The sequence below is a fragment of the Procambarus clarkii genome, chromosome 39, assembly GCF_040958095.1.
Source record: "Procambarus clarkii isolate CNS0578487 chromosome 39, FALCON_Pclarkii_2.0, whole genome shotgun sequence".
Lineage (NCBI taxonomy): Eukaryota > Metazoa > Arthropoda > Malacostraca > Decapoda > Cambaridae > Procambarus > Procambarus clarkii.
The window spans coordinates 2,925,615-2,949,083 of NC_091188.1; the positions used below are offsets into that span (position 1 = coordinate 2,925,615).

Consider the following 23,469-nt stretch of genomic DNA (forward strand, 5'->3'; position numbering starts at 1 on the left):
TGTGCAAATATAGGAATATGCCAAAAAAATCTCAGTTCCTGACATATGGTTGGGTAATATTCTGTAAGCACAAAAATTCTCAACTCTTAATCAACCTAACCAACCTTCCAAAGGGAACCCTCACGTCTTTTAATATAATATATTAGTTACATTGTAATGATTGTGTGGCATTTGTTTTGCCTTTTCAGGTCAAGAGAAAGAATCTGGTGAAAGACAGCAATCTAGAAATGTCTGTTGATTACAAGAAAGCCATCAAATTGGCAAGGTCCCCGTTTGTCATAACAGTTCACTGACAGTCGACATAGTTAAAGAAATTACACAGGAATACAATGAAACAATACACAACCAACACCAGTTAATGTCTTGTGTTCCCACAGGTGGTGTTAATGTGCATGCTGGTGGCCGCTGGTGTGGCTCTCCCAGGTGGATACCAGCAACAATCCTACGTATGTCATCACATGTTTCACAATTGTGTAAATATAATTCACAAACTACTATACAAGAGAATGTTAATTACATAAATTATACATAATAAAATTCTGTATGAAAAATAACAACAATGATGTTACTTTGATGATGTGTCCACAGGCACCTCTGCCCTACGATTTCAACTACGGGATCAACTCTGGAGCCACCAACTTCGGCCAGCAAGAGAGCGGCAACAATGGCAACGCCAAGGGCTCCTACTGGGTCAACTTACCTGACGGTCGCGTCCAGAGGGTTGATTACTGGGCCGACGGTAGCGGATATCATGCTACCGTGAGCTTCCAGGGCACCGCCAAACATCCCAGCTATGCTCCTTCTTATGGCTATTAACGACTGACCAGTAACACAACAATTGATAACCTCTATCTTGCATCTGCTTAGTTCACTTGTTAAACAGATGTGTTTATGAGTTTTATTAGTTGGCAACTACTGTTAATATAATTTTTCAATATCATATTCATTGCATCTTGTATAATTTTATATTTTATTGTGATGTGTTAAGTATTACAGAAGAGAAGAAAACTCAATGATTTCTCAACAGACTAAAGGAATGTTAATGGAGAATCAATAAATAATAAGAAAACATATATTTGCAATCCCTGTTTACATCCTCTGATATCCTAATGCAGCGTGAGAGGCGTTAGACGTGGTCGGTGAACCAGGAAGTTCCTATGACAGGGGTAAACAAACAAGCAATCTCGACGGTAGTCAAAGTGTTGACAAAAATCCATTTAATTTGGCACAATGTATTCCTCTCCTTTCCAGAACTTTTATCAACATTTATTGATAAAAAGAGAAAATGGTAAGTAAAATATGTTAAATAATTATTCCAGTACAGTTGTCGTTTATTATTATTTAGCTTAAGTGGCCGTTGTTGCTCGAGTAATGAACAGGAAGCACTTTCCACTTCACCATATTCGTCAATTTTAAAAACACTTTTTCTTCAACACTTCAACCTTTAAAAACACATTTCTCATACACCAACTTCGTGAACCTAGTGCAGAAACTGGTTCCCAATCAAAGGAAAGGGGGGCAAAGGGGCCGATGCAGACCACCTTTTGAGACTTTTCCCGAATTCACCGATCATCGTGAAAAATTGCGTGAGGCTAGCCCCAAGCGTCTGGCTTCTTACCATGGACAGGCAGACATACTCTTCTGTAAATAGATGGACTACCAGGCGGTGCCCTGGGTTTGTTTATCTGTCTGGCTCTGTTTGTAAGTTTTTCTCCCTCTCCCTCCCATTCCTCCCTCCCATTTTCCCCCCACCATTCGCAACCATTCAATTTCATTCCCCCATTTTCCCTCCCTTACATTATCTCGTTCTCCACTATGGACACAATAATAACAGTGAAGAAGAAAGCCACGTGAAGATGGATGCCTTTGCTGTGGGAAACTTAATCGCCAATTCTCTCCCAACGACCTAAGAAAAAATCCACAAACAAAATAATAGTCACTCAGGAGTTAGCTACAACTAATTCAAGAAACTGGCAGTGTGCTACATAAAAAAGGAGCTGGTAGGCGTAGTGTGTCTCACGACAGAGCAGCAGAAATTCAGGATGCGCTCAGTCGAAGTTCTAAACAATCCATCCATCTAGGAAGCCGGAAACTGCAATTTCCGCGTTCAGCAGCACATAAAATGTTCACAAGATGCTGAAACGTCACGAAAGACATTGTTCTTAATGTCTGCAATGAAATCATCCATCGCCATGATGTTCAGTGTGCGACTAGCGGGGTCGCGTAGATGTTTACTGATGCACTGAACTATCAATTGTAGACTAATTAATAATACAACAGTGCCTTTTGATATCACTATAACCATGTTATTAGTTACCACAAACCGTTTTAAGAAGCTCCTATGTTAGTTAATTTATTAAAGCTTATAATGGGAACTAATTTATGAAGAACATTTTGACGAAGACTACAGGCGGCTTGAAGTTATTATGGTGTCACCTATAGTTAGTAATCGTTCATTGGACTCATCATGAGTAAGAATATCACTCGTCTAGTGAGCATCGGGATCTAAACTGTAGTAGATATAACATATTTAATGAGTGAGTTATTACAGAATCATATTATATTGCGATATGTTTGAAAAGTTTTTTATGCTCTATTAAAGAGACAAGACAATCAGTATTTTGATGTACTAACCTAATTGTATTTATGCCAGAATTTAATGTATGTAACAGATCATTGAAGATATTACTAGTCCCCGATTTGAGAAGTATGAGCTACGAGGAAAGGCTAAGGGAGCAGAACCTCATTTCCATGGAAAACAGAGGAGTAAAGGGAGACATGGTAACCACCATCAAAATTCTCAGAGGAGTTGACAGGGTGGACAAAGACAAACTCTTTAGCATTGGTGGAACACGAACAAGGAAAAACAGAACTTTGGAAACTAAGTACCCAAATGAGGCACAGAGACATTAGAAAGATTTTTCAGTGTCAGAGAGGTTAACAAATGGAATGCATTAAGCAGATCTGTGGTGGATGCAGACTCCATACACAATTTCATATGTAGATTTGATAGAGCCCAGGTGGCTCAAGAATCTGTTCAAACTTACCAAAATGCCGAAGTGCTTGATTGAAGGTGAAGGAAAAACCGAAAATATATATGAAAGTGTATTAAAAACTAAATTTTTAGATGTAATCTATATACTTTCTCAAGGTGCTGTACCACATGTACCATGTACATGGTACAGCACCTTGACATATATATTATGGCACATTTACATGTCCCACAATACCTTGAGAAAGATGAAGATTACATCCGAAAACGTGGTGGTTTAAAACACACACACACACATACATTAGGTTTTTCTTCACCTTCAAATAATTTTTAGCACTTAAATTATATACTCGGTAGCTAGAGATTCTCTAATGATAACATCCTACAAAGACCAAGGACTCAACGGTTAATAAGCTTTACCAAACACAATTGTCCTCGTCAAAGACAATCAAAAACTTTATTCACATAATTATTTCATATAGCAGTAATATCAACTGAACTGGAAAACTATATACAATATGTTTAGAAGACGAGCACATATTTTGAATAAATAACATTTTCAGAATTATATCTTTATTATATATTGCGCCCAATATATGTCACCGATAACTACACGAATGACACTATCTGGTTAATCGCAGGAAAACGAAACATCACCAAGTCATGGGCGACCTTGGGTGAGTGTAGTGGCGGGGGGATGGTGAGGCTGGTGACTCGGGGTCCGGCTGGAGGTATAAAGCCAGGCTGGAGACCAGGGAGGAGTCAGTGTCTGCTCATCACCCCATCACTACACTACCAAACATGTTCACTTCTGTATGTATTATTCACTGTTAATGCAGAATTAAATTTTAGTTAACTCAAAAATATATTGCAAATGTTTAATATTAAATATTATATCATCAAGTACACTAATCGCGCTTCCATTACGACTCCATAACAAATGCATTACGAATTCAGAGAGCTGTATAAAACATTAAGAATAAAATGCAATATTCAAAATCTGTTTATTACAGCTTTTCGGGTAGGAAAATGAAGTGATTTGATATCATATACGTCTGTCATTCATTACAATGAACAAGCACTATACTATAATATTTAATTTGCCAAATTCATGTATTTTACACCAGGCTACCTCAGTTATATTAACATGTACCACATTCAACAATATATTTCTCATTTATATTAAGTCACTCGAGAGATCACTTAACTGCAAAACAACACCTGTAATAAATACATGTTATAACGGTTAAAATCAGAGGTCGTGCTGGATATAGCGGGTTATAGACCATAATGTGTACGGAGGCTATTAATGTGCAAATATAGGAATATGCCAAAAAATCTCAGTTCCTGACATATGGTTGGGTGATATTCTGTAAGTACGAAAATTCTCAACTTTTAATCAACCTAACCAACCTTCCAAAGGGAACCCTCACGTCTTTTAATATAATATATTAGTTACATTGTAATGATTGTGTGGCATTTGTTTTGCCTTTTCAGGTCAAGAGAAAGAATCTGGTGAAAGACAGCAATCTAGAAATGTCTGTTGATTACAAGAAAGCCATCAAATTGGCAAGGTCCCCGTTTGTCATAACTGTTCACTGACAGTCGACATAGTAAAGAAACTACACAGGAATACAATGAAACAATATGTAACCAACACTAGTTAATGTCTTGTGTTCCCACAGGTGGTGTTAATGTGCATGCTGGTGGCCGCTGGTGTGGCTCTCCCAGGTGGATACCAGCAACCATCCAATGTATGTCATCAAATGTTTCACGATTGTGTAAATATAATTCACAAACTAGTATACAAGAAAATGTTAATTACATAAATTATACATGATAAAATACTGTATGAAAAATAACAACAATGATGTTACTTTGATGATGTGTCCACAGGCGCCTTTGCCCTACGATTTCAACTACGGGATCAACTCTGGAGCCACCAACTTCGGCCAGCAAGAGAGCGGCAACAATGGCAACGCCAAGGGCTCCTACTGGGTCAACTTACCTGACGGTCGCGTCCAGAGGGTTGATTACTGGGCCGACGGTAGCGGATATCATGCTACCGTGAGCTTCCAGGGCACCGCCAAACATCCCAGCTATGCTCCTTCTTATGGCTATTAATGACTGCCCAGCAACACGACAATTGATAACCTCTATCTTGCATCTGCTTTGTTTCACTTGTTAAACAGATGTGTTTATGAGTTTTATTAGTTGGCAACTACTGTTAATATAATTTTTCAATGTCATATTCATTGCATCTTGTATAATTTTATATTTTATTGTGATGTGTTAAATATTACAGAAGAGAAGAAAACTCAATGATTTCTCAACAGACTAAAGGAATGTTAATGAAGAATCAATAAATAATAAGAAAACATATATTTTCAATTCCTGTTTACATCCTCTGATATCCTAATGCAGCGTGAGAGGCGTCAGACGTGGTCGGTGAACCAGGAAGTTCCTATGACAGGGGTAAACAAACAACAAATCTGGACGGTAGTCAGTGTTGACAAAAATCCATTTAAATTGGCACAATGTATTCCTCTCCTTTCCAGAACTTTTATCAACATTTATTGATAAAATGAGAGAATGGTAAGTGAAATATGTCAAATAATCATTCCAGTACAGTTGTCGTTTATTATTATTTAACTGAAGTGGCCGTTGTTGCTCGAGTGATGAACAGGAAGCACTTTCCACTTCACACCATATTCGTCAATTTTAAAAACACTTTTTCTTCAACACTTCGACTTTAAAAAACACATTTCTCATACACCAACTTCGTGAACCTGGTGCAGAAACTGGTTCCCCATCAAAGGGAAGGGGGCAAAGGGGCCGATGCTGACCACCTTCTGAGACTCTTCCTGAAATCACCGATCATCGTGAAAAGTTGCGTGAGGCTAGCCCCAAGCGTCTGGCTTCTTACCATGGAGAGGCAGACATACTCTTCTACAAATAGATGGACTACCAGGCGGTGCCCGGGATTTATGTTTATCTATCTGGCTCTGTTTGTAAGTTTTTCTCCCTCTCCCTCCCATTCCTCCATTCCTCCCATTTTTCCCCCACCATTCGCAATCATTCAAATTCATTTCCCCATTTTCCCTCCCTTACATTATCTCTTTCTCCACTATGGACACAATAACAACAGTGAAGGAGAAAGCCACGTGTAGATGGATGCCTTTGCTGTGGGAAACTAAATCGCCAATTCTCTCCCAAAGACCTAAGAGAAAAACCACAAACAAAATAATCACTCAGGAGTTAGCTAAAACTAATTCAAGAAACTGGCAGTGTGCTACATAAAAAAGGAGCTGGTAGGCGTAATGTGTCTCACGACAGAGCAGCAGAAATTCAGGATGCGCTCAGTCGAAGTTCTGAACAATCCATCCATCTAGGAAGCCAGAAACTGCAAATTCCGCGTTCAGCAGCACATGAAGTGTTCACATGAGGCTGAAACGTCGCGAAAGACATTGTTCCTAATGTCTGCAACGATTTCATCTATCGCCGTGATGTTCAGTGTACTACTAGCGAGTCACGTAGATATTTACTGATGCACAGAACTATCAATTGTAGACTAATTAATAATACAACAGTGCCTTTTGATATCACTATAACTATGTTATTAGTTACCACAAACTGTTTTAAGAAGCTCCTATGTTAGTAAATTTATTAAGGCTTATAATGGGGACTAATTTGTGAAGAACATTTTGACGAAGACTACAGGCGGCTTAAAGTTGGTATCGTGTTACCTATAGTTAGTAATCGTTCATTGGACTCATCATGAGTAAGAATATCACTCGTCTAGTGAGCTCCGGGGTCTAAACTGTAGTAGATATAACATATTTAATGAGTGAGTTATTACAGAATCATATTATATGGCGATGTGTTTGAAAAGATTTTTATGCTCTATTAAAGAGATAAGACAATCAGCATTTTGATGAACGAACCTAATTGTATTTATGCCAGAATTTAATGTATGTAACAGATCATTGAAGATATTACTAGTTCCCGAACTGAGAGGCATGAACTACGAGGAAAGGCTAAGGGAGCTGAACCTCACCTCCCTAGAAAACAGAGGAGAAAAGGGAGACATGATAACCACCATCAAAATTTTCAGAGGAGTTGACAGGGTGGACAAAGACAAACTCTTTAGCACGGGTGGAACACGAACAAGGAAAAACAGGTGGAAACTTAGTACTCAAATGAGCCACAGAGGCATTAGAAAGAATTTTTTTCAGTGTCAGAGAGGTTAACAAATGGAATGAATTAAGCAGATTTGTGGTGGATGCAGACTCTATATACAATTTCATTTGTAGATTTGGTAGAGCCCAGGTGGCTCAAGAATCTGTTCAAACTTACCACAAAGCCGAAGTGCTTGATCGAAGGGGAAGGAAAGACCGAAAATATATATGAAAGTGTATTAAAAACTAAATTTTTAGATGTAATCTAAATCCTTTCTCAAGGTGCTGTACCACCTGTACCATGTACATGGTACAGCACCTTGACACATTGATTGTGGTATTGTGGCACATTTACATGTACCACAATACTTTGAGAAAGAAAGATTAAGATTACATCCGAAAACGTGGTGGTATAAAACACACATACATTAGGTTTTTCATCACCCTCAAATAGTTTTTAGCACTTAAATTTTAGACTCCGTAGCTGGAGATAATGATAACATCCTACAAAGACCAAGGACTCAACGGTTAATAAGCTTTACCAAACACAATTGTCCTCGTCAATGACAATCAAAAACTTTATTCACATAATTATTTCATATAGCAGTAATATCAACTGAACTGGAAAACTATATACAATATGTTTAGAAGACGAGCATATATTTTAAATAAATAACATTTTCAGAATTATATCTTTATTGTATGTTGCGCCCAATATATGTCACCGATAACTACACGAATGACACTATCTGGTTAATCGCAGGAAAACGAAAGATCACCAAGTCATGGGCGACCTTGGGTGAGTGTAGTGGCAGGGGGATGGTGAGGCTGGTGACTCGGGGTCGGCTGGAGGTATAAAGCCAGGCTGGAGACCAGGGATGAGTCAGTGTCTGCTCAGAACCCCATCACCACACTACCAAACATGTTCACTTCTGTATGTATTATTCACTGTTATTGCAGAATTAAATTTTAGTTAACTCAAAAATATATTGCAAATGTTTAATATTAAATATTATATCATCAAGTACACTAAAAGCACTTCCATTACGACTCTAGAACAAATGCATTACGAATGTAGACAGCTGTATAAAACATGAAGAATAAAATGTAATATTCAAAATCTGTTTATTACAGCTTTTCGGGTAGGAAAATGAAGTGATGTGATATCATATACGTCTGTCATTCATCACAATGAACAAGCACTATACTATAATATTTAATTTGCTAAATTCATGTATTTTACACCTGGCTACCTCAGTTATATTAACATGTACCACATTCAACAATATCTTTCTCATTTATATTAAGTCACTCGAGAGATCACTTAACTGCAAAACAACACCTGTAATAATTACATATTATAACGGTTAAAATCAGAGGTCGTGCAGGATATAGCGAGTTATAGACCATAATGTGTACGGAGGCTATTAATGTGCAAATATAGGAATATGCCAAAAAAATCTCAGTTCCTGACATATGGTTGGGTAATATTCTGTAAGCACAAAAATTCTCAACTCTTAATCAACCTAACCAACCTTCCAAAGGGAACCCTCACGTCTTTTAATATAATATATTAGTTACATTGTAATGATTGTGTGGCATTTGTTTTGCCTTTTCAGGTCAAGAGAAGGAATCTGGTGAAAGACAGCAATCTAGAAATGTCTGTTGATTACAAGAAAGCCATCAAATTGGCAAGGTCCCCGTTTGTCATAACAGTTCACTGACAGTCGACATAGTTAAAGAAATTACACAGGAATACAATGAAACAATACACAACCAACACCAGTTAATGTCTTGTGTTCCCACAGGTGGTGTTAATGTGCATGCTGGTGGCCGCTGGTGTGGCTCTCCCAGGTGGATACCAGCAACAATCCTACGTATGTCATCACATGTTTCACAATTGTGTAAATATAATTCACAAACTACTATACAAGAGAATGTTAATTACATAAATTATACATAATAAAATTCTGTATGAAAAATAACAACAATGATGTTACTTTGATGATGTGTCCACAGGCACCTCTGCCCTACGATTTCAACTACGGGATCAACTCTGGAGCCACCAACTTCGGCCAGCAAGAGAGCGGCAACAATGGCAACGCCAAGGGCTCCTACTGGGTCAACTTACCTGACGGTCGCGTCCAGAGGGTTGATTACTGGGCCGACGGTAGCGGATATCATGCTACCGTGAGCTTCCAGGGCACCGCCAAACATCCCAGCTATGCTCCTTCTTATGGCTATTAACGACTGACCAGTAACACAACAATTGATAACCTCTATCTTGCATCTGCTTAGTTCACTTGTTAAACAGATGTGTTTATGAGTTTTATTAGTTGGCAACTACTGTTAATATAATTTTTCAATATCATATTCATTGCATCTTGTATAATTTTATATTTTATTGTGATGTGTTAAGTATTACAGAAGAGAAGAAAACTCAATGATTTCTCAACAGACTAAAGGAATGTTAATGGAGAATCAATAAATAATAAGAAAACATATATTTGCAATCCCTGTTTACATCCTCTGATATCCTAATGCAGCGTGAGAGGCGTTAGACGTGGTCGGTGAACCAGGAAGTTCCTATGACAGGGGTAAACAAACAAGCAATCTCGACGGTAGTCAAAGTGTTGACAAAAATCCATTTAATTTGGCACAATGTATTCCTCTCCTTTCCAGAACTTTTATCAACATTTATTGATAAAAAGAGAAAATGGTAAGTAAAATATGTTAAATAATTATTCCAGTACAGTTGTCGTTTATTATTATTTAGCTTAAGTGGCCGTTGTTGCTCGAGTAATGAACAGGAAGCACTTTCCACTTCACCATATTCGTCAATTTTAAAAACACTTTTTCTTCAACACTTCAACCTTTAAAAACACATTTCTCATACACCAACTTCGTGAACCTAGTGCAGAAACTGGTTCCCAATCAAAGGAAAGGGGGCAAAGGGGCCGATGCAGACCACCTTTTGAGACTTTTCCCGAATTCACCGATCATCGTGAAAAATTGCGTGAGGCTAGCCCCAAGCGTCTGGCTTCTTACCATGGACAGGCAGACATACTCTTCTGTAAATAGATGGACTACCAGGCGGTGCCCTGGGTTTGTTTATCTGTCTGGCTCTGTTTGTAAGTTTTTCTCCCTCTCCCTCCCATTCCTCCCTCCCATTTTCCCCCCACCATTCGCAACCATTCAATTTCATTCCCCCATTTTCCCTCCCTTACATTATCTCGTTCTCCACTATGGACACAATAATAACAGTGAAGAAGAAAGCCACGTGAAGATGGATGCCTTTGCTGTGGGAAACTTAATCGCCAATTCTCTCCCAACGACCTAAGAAAAAATCCACAAACAAAATAATAGTCACTCAGGAGTTAGCTACAACTAATTCAAGAAACTGGCAGTGTGCTACATAAAAAAAGGAGCTGGTAGGCGTAGTGTGTCTCACGACAGAGCAGCAGAAATTCAGGATGCGCTCAGTCGAAGTTCTAAACAATCCATCCATCTAGGAAGCCGGAAACTGCAATTTCCGCGTTCAGCAGCACATAAAATGTTCACAAGATGCTGAAACGTCACGAAAGACATTGTTCTTAATGTCTGCAATGAAATCATCCATCGCCATGATGTTCAGTGTGCGACTAGCGGGGTCGCGTAGATGTTTACTGATGCACTGAACTATCAATTGTAGACTAATTAATAATACAACAGTGCCTTTTGATATCACTATAACCATGTTATTAGTTACCACAAACCGTTTTAAGAAGCTCCTATGTTAGTTAATTTATTAAAGCTTATAATGGGAACTAATTTATGAAGAACATTTTGACGAAGACTACAGGCGGCTTGAAGTTATTATGGTGTCACCTATAGTTAGTAATCGTTCATTGGACTCATCATGAGTAAGAATATCACTCGTCTAGTGAGCATCGGGATCTAAACTGTAGTAGATATAACATATTTAATGAGTGAGTTATTACAGAATCATATTATATTGCGATATGTTTGAAAAGTTTTTTATGCTCTATTAAAGAGACAAGACAATCAGTATTTTGATGTACTAACCTAATTGTATTTATGCCAGAATTTAATGTATGTAACAGATCATTGAAGATATTACTAGTCCCCGATTTGAGAAGTATGAGCTACGAGGAAAGGCTAAGGGAGCAGAACCTCATTTCCATGGAAAACAGAGGAGTAAAGGGAGACATGGTAACCACCATCAAAATTCTCAGAGGAGTTGACAGGGTGGACAAAGACAAACTCTTTAGCATTGGTGGAACACGAACAAGGAAAAACAGAACTTTGGAAACTAAGTACCCAAATGAGGCACAGAGACATTAGAAAGATTTTTCAGTGTCAGAGAGGTTAACAAATGGAATGCATTAAGCAGATCTGTGGTGGATGCAGACTCCATACACAATTTCATATGTAGATTTGATAGAGCCCAGGTGGCTCAAGAATCTGTTCAAACTTACCAAAATGCCGAAGTGCTTGATTGAAGGTGAAGGAAAAACCGAAAATATATATGAAAGTGTATTAAAAACTAAATTTTTAGATGTAATCTATATACTTTCTCAAGGTGCTGTACCACATGTACCATGTACATGGTACAGCACCTTGACATATATATTATGGCACATTTACATGTCCCACAATACCTTGAGAAAGATGAAGATTACATCCGAAAACGTGGTGGTTTAAAACACACACACACACATACATTAGGTTTTTCTTCACCTTCAAATAATTTTTAGCACTTAAATTATATACTCGGTAGCTAGAGTTTCTCTAGTGATAACATCCTACAAAGACCAAGGACTCAACGGTTAATAAGCTTTACCAAACACAATTGTCCTCGTCAAAGACAATCAAAAACTTTATTCACATAATTATTTCATATAGCAGTAATATCAACTGAACTGGAAAACTATATACAATATGTTTAGAAGACGAGCACATATTTTGAATAAATAACATTTTCAGAATTATATCTTTATTATATATTGCGCCCAATATATGTCACCGATAACTACACGAATGACACTATCTGGTTAATCGCAGGAAAACGAAACATCACCAAGTCATGGGCGACCTTGGGTGAGTGTAGTGGCGGGGGGATGGTGAGGCTGGTGACTCGGGGTCCGGCTGGAGGTATAAAGCCAGGCTGGAGACCAGGGAGGAGTCAGTGTCTGCTCATCACCCCATCACTACACTACCAAACATGTTCACTTCTGTATGTATTATTCACTGTTAATGCAGAATTAAATTTTAGTTAACTCAAAAATATATTGCAAATGTTTAATATTAAATATTATATCATCAAGTACACTAATCGCGCTTCCATTACGACTCCATAACAAATGCATTACGAATTCAGAGAGCTGTATAAAACATTAAGAATAAAATGCAATATTCAAAATCTGTTTATTACAGCTTTTCGGGTAGGAAAATGAAGTGATTTGATATCATATACGTCTGTCATTCATTACAATGAACAAGCACTATACTATAATATTTAATTTGCCAAATTCATGTATTTTACACCAGGCTACCTCAGTTATATTAACATGTACCACATTCAACAATATATTTCTCATTTATATTAAGTCACTCGACAGATCACTTAACTGCAAAACAACACCTGTAATAAATACATGTTATAACGGTTAAAATCAGAGGTCGTGCTGGATATAGCGGGTTATAGACCATAATGTGTACGGAGGCTATTAATGTGCAAATATAGGAATATGCCAACAATCTCAGTTCCTGACATATGGTTGGGTGATATTCTGTAAGTACGAAAATTCTCAACTTTTAATCAACCTAACCAACCTTCCAAAGGGAACCCTCACGTCTTTTAATATAATATATTAGTTACATTGTAATGATTGTGTGGCATTTGTTTTGCCTTTTCAGGTCAAGAGAAAGAATCTGGTGAAAGACAGCAATCTAGAAATGTCTGTTGATTACAAGAAAGCCATCAAATTGGCAAGGTCCCCGTTTGTCATAACTGTTCACTGACAGTCGACATAGTAAAGAAACTACACAGGAATACAATGAAACAATATGTAACCAACACTAGTTAATGTCTTGTGTTCCCACAGGTGGTGTTAATGTGCATGCTGGTGGCCGCTGGTGTGGCTCTCCCAGGTGGATACCAGCAACCATCCTATGTATGTCATCAAATGTTTCACGATTGTGTAAATATAATTCACAAACTAGTATACAAGAAAATGTTAATTACATAAATTATACATGATAAAATACTGTATGAAAAATAACAACAATGATGTTACTTTGATGATGTGTCCACAGGCGCCTTTGCCCTACGATTTCAACTACGGGATCAACTCTGGAGCCACCAACTTCGGCCAGCAAGAGAGCGGCAACAATGGCAACGCCAAGGGCTCCTACTGGGTCAACTTACCAGACGGTCGCGTCCAGAGGGTTGATTACTGGGCCGACGGTAGCGGATATCATGCCACCGTGAGCTTCCAGGGCACCGCCAAACATCCCAGCTATGCTCCTTCTTATGGCTATTAATGACTGCCCAGCAACACGACAATTGATAACCTCTATCTTGCATCTGCTTTGTTTCACTTGTTAAACAGATGTGTTTATGAGTTTTATTAGTTGGCAACTACTGTTAATATAATTTTTCAATGTCATATTCATTGCATCTTGTATAATTTTATATTTTATTGTGATGTGTTAAATATTACAGAAGAGAAGAAAACTCAATGATTTCTCAACAGACTAAAGAAATGTTAATGAAGAATCAATAAATAATAAGAAAACATATATTTTCAATTCCTGTTTACATCCTCTGATATCCTAATGCAGCGTGAGAGGCGTCAGACGTGGTCGGTGAACCAGGAAGTTCCTATGACAGGGGTAAACAAACAACAAATCTGGACGGTAGTCAGTGTTGACAAAAATCCATTTAAATTGGCACAATGTATTCCTCTCCTTTCCAGAACTTTTATCAACATTTATTGATAAAATGAGAGAATGGTAAGTGAAATATGTCAAATAATCATTGCAGTACAGTTGTCGTTTATCATTATTTAACTGAAGTGGCCGTTGTTGCTCGAGTGATGAACAGGAAGCACTTTCCACTTCACACCATATTCGTCAATTTTAAAAACACTTTTTCTTCAACACTTCGACTTTAAAAAACACATTTCTCATACACCAACTTCGTGAACCTGGTGCAGAAACTGGTTCCCCATCAAAGGGAAGGGGGCAAAGGGGCCGATGCTGACCACCTTCTGAGACTCTTCCTGAAATCACCGATCATCGTGAAAAGTTGCGTGAGGCTAGCCCCAAGCGTCTGGCTTCTTACCATGGAGAGGCAGACATACTCTTCTACAAATAGATGGACTACCAGGCGGTGCCCGGGATTTATGTTTATCTATCTGGCTCTGTTTGTAAGTTTTTCTCCCTCTCCCTCCCATTCCTCCATTCCTCCCATTTTTCCCCCACCATTCGCAATCATTCAAATTCATTTCCCCATTTTCCCTCCCTTACATTATCTCTTTCTCCACTATGGACACAATAACAACAGTGAAGGAGAAAGCCACGTGTAGATGGATGCCTTTGCTGTGGGAAACTAAATCGCCAATTCTCTCCCAAAGACCTAAGAGAAAAACCACAAACAAAATAATCACTCAGGAGTTAGCTAAAACTAATTCAAGAAACTGGCAGTGTGCTACATAAAAAAAGAGCTGGTAGGCGTAATGTGTCTCACGACAGAGCAGCAGAAATTCAGGATGCGCTCAGTCGAAGTTCTGAACAATCCATCCATCTAGGAAGCCAGAAACTGCAAATTCCGCGTTCAGCAGCACATGAAGTGTTCACAAGAGGCTGAAACGTCGCGAAAGACATTGTTCCTAATGTCTGCAACGATTTCATCTATCGCCGTGATGTTCAGTGTACTACTAGCGAGTCACGTAGATATTTACTGATGCACTGAACTATCAATTGTAGACTAATTAATAATACAACAGTGCCTTTTGATATCACTATAACCATGTTATTAGTTACCACAAACTGTTTTAAGAAGCTCCTATGTTAGTTAATTTATTAAGGCTTATAATGGGGACTAATTTGTGAAGAACATTTTGACGAAGACTACAGGCGGCTTAAAGTTGGTATCGTGTTACCTATAGTTAGTAATCGTTCATAGGACTCATCATGAGTAAGAATATCACTCGTCTAGTGAGCTCCGGGGTCTAAACTGTAGTAGATATAACATATTTAATGAGTGAGTTATTACAGAATCATATTATATGGCGATGTGTTTGAAAAGATTTTTATGCTCTATTAAAGAGATAAGACAATCAGTATTTTGATGAACGAACCTAATTGTATTTATGCCAGAATTTAATGTATGTAACAGATCATTGAAGATATTACTAGTTCCCAAACTGAGAGGCATGAACTACGAGGAAAGGCTAAGGGAGCTGAACCTCACCTCCCTAGAAAACAGAGAAGAAAAGGGAGACATGATAACCACCATCAAAATTTTCAGAGGAGTTGACAGGGTGGACAAAGACAAACTCTTTAGCACGGGTGGAACACGAACAAGGAAAAACAGGTGGAAACTTAGTACTCAAATGAGCCACAGAGGCATTAGAAAGAATTTTTTTCAGTGTCAGAGAGGTTAACAAATGGAATGAATTAAGCAGATTTGTGGTGGATGCAGACTCTATATACAATTTCATTTGTAGATTTGGTAGAGCCCAGGTGGCTCAAGAATCTGTTCAAACTTACCACAAAGCCGAAGTGCTTGATCGAAGGTGAAGGAAAGACCAAAAATATATATGAAAGTGTATTAAAAACTTAATTTTTAGGTGTAATCTAAATCCTTTCTCAAGGTGCTGTACCACATGTACCATGTACATGGTACAGCACCTTGACACATTTATTGTGGTATTGTGGCACATTTACATGTACCACAATACCTTGAGAAAGATGAAGATTACATCCGAAAACGTGGTGGTTTAAAACACACACACATACATTAGGTTTTTCTGCGCCTTCAAATAGTTTTTGCACTAAAATTTTAGACTCGGTAGCTGGAGATAATGATAACATCCTACAAAGACCAAGGACTCAACGGTTACTAAGCTTTACCAAACACAATTGTCCTCGTCAATGACAATCAAAAACTTTATTCACATAATTATTTCATATAGCAGTAATATCAACTGAACTGGAAAACTATGTACAATATGTTTAGAAGACTAGCATATACTTTAAATAAATAACATTTTCAGAAATATTTCTTTATTAAATGTTGCGCCCAATATATGTCACCGATAACTACACGAATGACACTATCTGGTTAATCGCAGGAAAACGAAAGATCACCAAGTCATGGGCGACCTTGGGTGAGTGTAGTGGCGGGGGGATGGTGAGGCTGGTGACTCGGGGTCCGGCTGGAGGTATAAAGCCAGGCTGGAGACCAGGAAAGAGTCAGTGTCTGCTCATCACCCCATCACTACACTACCAAACATGTTCACTTCTGTAGGTATTATTCACTGTTAATGCAGAATTAAATTTTACTTAACTCAAAAACATATTGCAAATGTTTAATAATAAATATTATATCATCAAGTGCACTAAAAGCGCTTCCATTACGACTCTAGAACAAATGCATTACGAATGCAGAGAGCTGTATAAAACATTAAGAATAAAATACAATATTCAAAATCTGTTTATTACAGCTTTTCGGGTAGGAAAATGAAATGATTTGATATCATATGTCTGTCATTCATCGCAATGAACAAGTACTATACTATAATATTTAATTTGCCAAATTCATGTATTTTACACCAGGCTACCTCAGTTATATTAACATGTACACATTCAACAATATCTTTCTCATTTATATTAAGTCACTCGACAGATCACTTAACTGCAAAACAACACCCGTAATAAATACATGTTATAACGGTTAAAATAATATGTCGTGCAGGATATAGCGAGTTATAGACCATAATGTGTACGGAGGCTATTAATGTGCAAATATAGGAATATGCCAAAAAATCTCAGTTCCTGACATATGGTTGGGTGATATTCTGTAAGTACGAAAATTCTCAACTTTTAATCAACCTAACCAACCTTCCAAAGGGAACCCTCACGTCTTTTAATATAATATATTAGTTACATTGTAATGATTGTGTGGCATTTGTTTTGCCTTTTCAGGTCAAGAGAAAGAATCTGGTGAAAGACAGCAATCTAGAAATGTCTGTTGATTACAAGAAAGCCATCAAATTGGCAAGGTCCCCGTTTGTCATAACTGTTCACTGGCAGTCGACATAATTAAAGAAATTACACAGGAATACAATCAAACAATACACAACCAACACCAGTTAATGTCTTTTGTTCCCACAGGTGGTGTTAATGTGCATGCTGGTGGCCGCTGGTGTGGCTCTCCCAGGTGGATACCAGCAACAATCCTACGTATGTTATCACATGATTAACGATTGTGTAAATATAATTCACAAACTACTATACAAGAAAATGTTAATTATATAAATTATACATAATAAAATACTGCATGAAAAATAACAACAATGATGTTACTTTGATGATGTGTCCACAGGCGCCTTTGCCCTACGATTTCAATTATGGGATCAACTCTGGAGCCACCAACTTCGGCCAGCAAGAGAGCGGCAACAATGGCAACGCCAAGGGCTCCTACTGGATCAACTTACCTGACGGTCGCGTCCAGAGGGTTGATTACTGGGCCGACGGTAGCGGATATCATGCTACCGTGAGCTTCCAGGGCACCGCTAAACATCCCAGCTATGCTCCTTCTTATGGCTATTAACGACTGCCCAGCAACACGAGAATTGATAACCTCTATCTTGCATCTGCTTTGTTTCACTTGTTAAACAGATGTGTTTATGAGTTTTATTAGTTGGCAACTACTGTTAATATAATTTTTCAATGTCATATTCATTGCATCTTGTATAATTTTATATTTTATTGTGATGTGTTAAATATTACAGAAGAGAAGAAAACTCAATGATTTCTCAACAGACTAAAGAAATGTTAATGAAGAATCAATAAATAATAAGAAAACATATATTTGCAATCCCTGTTTACATCCTCTGATATCCTAATGCAGCGTGAGAGGCGTCAGACGTGGTCGGTGAACCAGGAAGTTCCTATGACAGGGGTAAACAAACAAGCAATCTCGACGGTAGTCAAAGTGTTGACAAAAATCCATTTAATTTCGTACAAAGTATTCCTCTCCTTTCCAGAACTTTTATCAACATTTACTGATAAAAAGAGAAAATGATAAGTGAAATATATCAAATAATTATTCCAGTACAGTTGTCGTTTATTATTATTTAACTGAAGTGGCCGTTGTTGCTCGAGTGATGAACAGGAAGCACTTTCCATTTCACACCATCTTCGTCAATTTTAAAAACACTTTTTCTTCAACACTTCGACTTTTAAAAACACATTTCTCATACACCAACTTCGTGAACCTGGTTCAGAAACCGGTTCCCCATCAAAGGAGAGGGGGGCAAAGGAGCCGATGCTGACCACCTTCTAAGACTCTTCCCGAAATCACCGATCATCGTGAAGAGGTGCGTGAGGCTAGCCCCAAGCGTCTGGCTTCTTACCATGGACAGGCAGACATAAGCTTCTATTAAAAGATGGACTACCAGGCGGTACAAGGGGTTCATGTTTATCTGTCTGGCTCTGTAAGTTTTTCCCTTTTTCCCTCCCTCCCATTTTTCCCCCACCATTCGCAATCTTTCCATTTCATTCCCCCATTTTCTCTCCCTTACATTATCTCTTTCTCCACTATGGACACAATAACAACAGTGAAGGAGAAAGTCACGTGTAAATGGAGGCCTTTGCTGTGGGAAACTAAATCGCCAATTCTCTCCCAAAGACCTAAGAGAAAAACCACAAACAAAATAGTCACTCAGGAGTTAGCTACAACTAATTCAAGAAACTGGCAGTGTGCTACATAAAAAAGGAGATGGTAGGCGTAATGTGTCTCACGACGGAGCAGCAGAAATTCAGGATGCGCTCAGTCGAAGTTCTGAACAATCCATCCATCTAGGAAGCCGGAAACTACAAATTCCGCGTTCAGCAGCACATGAAGTGTTCACAAGAGGCTGAAATGTCACGAAAGACATTGTTCTTAATGTCTGCAACGAAATCATCTATCGCCGTGATGTTCAGTGTGCTACTAGCGGAGTCACGTAGATGTTTACTTATGCACTGAACTATCAATTGTAGACTAATTAATAGTACAAGTGCCTTTTGATATCACTATAACCATGTTATTAGTTACCACAAACAGTTTTTAGAAACTCCTATGTTAGTTAATTTATTAAGGCTTATAATGGGGACTAATTTGTGAAGAACATTTTGACGAAGACTAGAGGCAGCTTAAAGTTGTTATGGTGTCACCTATAGTTAGTAATCGTTCATTGGACTCATCATGAGTAAGAATATCACTCGTATAGTGAGCTCCGGGGTCTAAACTGTAGAAGATATAACATTTAATGAGTGAGTTATTACAGAATCATATTATATGGCGATATGTTTGAAAAGTTTTTTATGCTCTATTAAACAGATAAGACAATCAGTATTTTGATGAACTAACCTAATTATATTTATGCCAGAATTTAAGGTATGTAACAGATCATTGAAGATATTACTAGTCCCCGAACTGAGAGGCATGAACTACGAGGAAAAGCTAACGGCGCTGAACCTCACGTCCCTAGAAAAAAAGAGGAGTAAAGGGAGACATGATAACCACCATCAAAATTTTCAGAGGAGTTGACAGGGTGCACAAAGACAAACTCTTTAGCACGGGTGGAACACGAACAAGGGAAAACAGGTGGAAACTTAGTACCCAAATGAGCCACAGAGACATTAGAAAGTATTTTGTTTTCAGTGTCAGAGAGGTTAACAAATGGAATGCATTAAGCAGATCTGTGGTGGATGCGGACTCCATACACAATTTCATATGTAGATTTGGTAGAGCCCAGGTGGCTCAAGAATCTGTTCAAACTTACCACAAAGCCGAAGTGCTTGATCGAAGGTGAAGGAAAGACCGAAAATATATATGAAAGTATATTAAAAACTAAATTTTTAGGTGTAATCTAAATTCTTTCTCAAGGTGCTGTAACACATGTACTATGTACATGGTACAGCACCTTGATACATTTATTGTGGTATTGTGGCATTTACATGTACCACAATACCTTGAGAAAGATGAAGATTACATCCGAAAACGTGGTGGTTTAAAACACACACACACACATACATTAGGTTTTTCTTCACCTTCAAATAATTTTTAGCACTTAAATTTTAGACTCGGTAGCTGGAGATAATGATAACATCCTACAAAGACCAAGGACTCAATGGTTACTAAGCTTTACCAAACACAATTGTCCTCGTCAATGACAATCAAAAACTTTATTCACATAATTATTTCATATAGCAGTAATATCAACTGAACTGGAAAACTATATACAATATGTTTAGAAGACGAGCATATACTTTAAATAAATAACATTTTCAGAAATATTTCTTTATTATATGTTGCGCCCAATATATGTCACCGATAACTAAACGAATGACACTATCTGGTTAATCGCAAGAAAACGAAAGATCACCAAGTCATTGGCGACCTTGGGTGAGTGTAGCGGCGGCATGGTGAGGCTGGTGACTCGGGGTCCGGCTGGAGGTATAAATCCAGGCTGGAGACCAGGGAAGAGTCAGTGTCTGCTCATCACCCCATCACTACACTACCAAACATGTTCACTTCTGTATGTATTATTCACTGTTAATGGAGAATTACATTTTAGTTAACTCAAAAATATATTGCAAATGTTTAATATTAAATATTATATCATCAAGTACACTAAAATTGCTTCCATTACGACTGCAGAACAAATAATGTAGAGAGCTGAATAAAATACTAAGAATAAAGTGCAATATTGAAAATCTGTTTATTTCAGCTTTTCGGCCAATATAATGAAGTAATTTAATATCAAATACGTCTGTCATTCATCGTAACGGACTAGCATTAACATTTTTAACATTTAATTTGCCAAATTCATTTATTTTACATCAGACTACCTCTGTTATTTTTACATGTACCACATAAAACAACATATTTCTCATTTATATTCAGTCACTCGAGAGATCACTCATATGCAGATAAACACCTGTAATAAATACAAATGTTACAACGATTAAAATCTGTGGTCGTGCAGGATATAGCGGGGTATAGACCATAGTGTTTACGGAGGCAATTAATGTGCAAATATAGGTAAATCGGTAGTCCAAGAAAATGTCGAGAAAAATCTTAGTTTCTGCCATATTGTTGGGTAATATTTTGTAAGCTCAAAATTTCTCTTCTCTTAACAAACCTATAAAAATGCACTCTCACGCCTTTGAATGTAATTTATTAGTTAGATTTTAATAACTGTGTGGAATTTCTTTTGCCTCTTCAGTTCAAGAGTAGGAATCTGGTTAAAGACAGAAATCTAGAAATGTCTGCTGCTTACAAGAAAGCCATCAAATTGGCAAGGTCCCCGGTTGTCATAATTATTTATTGACAGTCGAGAAAGTTAAAGAAATTTCACAGGAATACATAATGAACTGCAGTTAATGTCTTGTGTTCCCACAGATGGTGTTGATGTGCATGCTGGTGGCCGCTGGTGTGGCTCTCCCAGGTGGATACCAGCAAGCATCCTATGTACGTCATCATGTGTTTCACGATTTTTTTTAACTTTTTATCATATCACAATTAAAAATAATAAAATACTGAGTGATGAAGGCAATAATGATGTTACTTTGATGATGTGTCCACAGGCGCCTCTGCCCTACGATTTCAACTACGGGATCAACTCCGGAGCCACCAACTTCGGCCAGCAAGAGAGCGGCAACAATGGCAACGCCAAGGGCTCCTACTGGGTCAACTTACCAGACGGTCGCGTCCAGAGGGTTGATTACTGGGCCGACGGTAGCGGATATCATGCTACCGTGAGCTTCCAGGGCACCGCCAAACATCCCAGCTATGCTCCCTCTTATGGCTACTAAAGACTGCCCAGCAACACAATAATTGATAACCTCTATCTTGCATCAGCTTGTTTCACTTGTTAAACAGATGTGTTTATGAGTTTTATTAGTTAGGAACTACTGTTAATATAATTTTTCAATGTCATATGTGTTGCATCTTGTATAATTTTATATTTTAATTTGATGTGTTAAATATTACAGAAGAAAACTCAATGATTTCTCAACAAATTGAAAGAATGTTAATGAACAAAAAATAAATTATAAGAAAAAGTATATTTGCAATCCCCTTTTTACTGCCTCTGATATCCTAATGCAGCGTGAGAGGCGTCAGAGGTGGTCGGTGAACCAGGATGTTCCTATAACACGTGTAAACAAACAAGGAATCTCAACGATAGGCAAAGTAACGAAAAATATCCATTTAATTTGGCACAATGTATTCCTCTCCTTTCCAGAACTTTTATCACCTTATACTTATAAAAAAAAGAAACTGATAAGTGAAATATGTAAAATAATTATCTCAGTACAGTTTTCGTTTATTATTATTATTTAATCGAAATGGTCGGTGTTGCTCGAGCGATGAACAGGAAGCACGTTTCCACTTTACACCATCTTCGTCAATGTGGCTTCTTCACTTCACCATCAAGTCCCCCCCCCCATCCCCCTGCACCACCAACTCTCGGCTCCCTGAGTACTTTATGAACATAAAATTCATGAGATATTACTTCACTTCACACTGTCTTAAAAATTTAATCTTTACCGTTGCCGACATTTTCGCGTTTACAGGATCTCCTCAGAGCCCAAACGTTTTAGGCACCGAGAGCTTAAATGTGACCACTGTGGTTACCTAAGAAATCGTAGTCTTTGGAGCCGATTTTCTTTCATGAATACGGAAGATGATCATTGTGTCAGGGGAGACTTACAAACGTTTCGCAGCAGCTACTGTCTTCAGTAAAATCCAACCATCGCTAAAGGCAAACAGCCTGAGCCCTCATAAAGTTCTTAACCTACTTCGAGTCTCAATGTGAAGAATTTTATATTATTTGTATTTCAAGAGAGTGAGAGAAACATTTTATGAGGTACACTTGGAGCAAATTCAGTGAAGCAATATTCAAGAAAAGTTTGTTACATAGTTATTGAACCAATAGTCATTCATCATTCATATAAACACTTGATGGGGCACTAGCCGGTCCCCGGGTCGTCTCTCTTCCCAGGCGTAGAGGCCCG

General features: G+C 38.0%; 3 protein-coding genes across 3 annotated transcripts; all 3 read left to right on the top strand.

Moving 5' to 3' along the window:
* Nucleotides 1-3,790: 3,790 nt before the first annotated feature.
* LOC123760512 (adult-specific rigid cuticular protein 15.7-like) lies at nt 3,791-5,116 on the top strand. The gene is made up of 3 exons (XM_045746202.2): nt 3,791-3,805; nt 4,678-4,746; nt 4,889-5,116. Exons 1-3 carry the CDS (start codon nt 3,794-3,796, stop codon nt 5,114-5,116), a joined length of 309 nt encoding a protein of 102 aa, XP_045602158.2. The 5' UTR covers nt 3,791-3,793.
* Nucleotides 5,117-8,618: 3,502 nt separating this feature from the next.
* LOC123760513 (uncharacterized) lies at nt 8,619-18,013 on the top strand. Its single transcript, XM_069337936.1, has 10 exons — nt 8,619-8,654; nt 8,790-8,861; nt 8,979-9,047; nt 9,190-9,360; nt 13,090-13,161; nt 13,278-13,346; nt 13,489-13,659; nt 17,386-17,457; nt 17,575-17,643; nt 17,786-18,013. The coding sequence occupies exons 1-10, from the start codon at nt 8,619-8,621 to the stop codon at nt 18,011-18,013; spliced, it is 1,029 nt and encodes a 342-aa protein (XP_069194037.1).
* A 2,959-nt stretch (nt 18,014-20,972) lies between these two features.
* LOC123760511 (adult-specific rigid cuticular protein 15.7-like) lies at nt 20,973-22,266 on the top strand. Its single transcript, XM_045746201.1, has 3 exons — nt 20,973-20,987; nt 21,854-21,922; nt 22,039-22,266. Exons 1-3 carry the CDS (start codon nt 20,976-20,978, stop codon nt 22,264-22,266), a joined length of 309 nt encoding a protein of 102 aa, XP_045602157.1. The 5' UTR covers nt 20,973-20,975.
* Nucleotides 22,267-23,469: the final 1,203 nt, after the last annotated feature.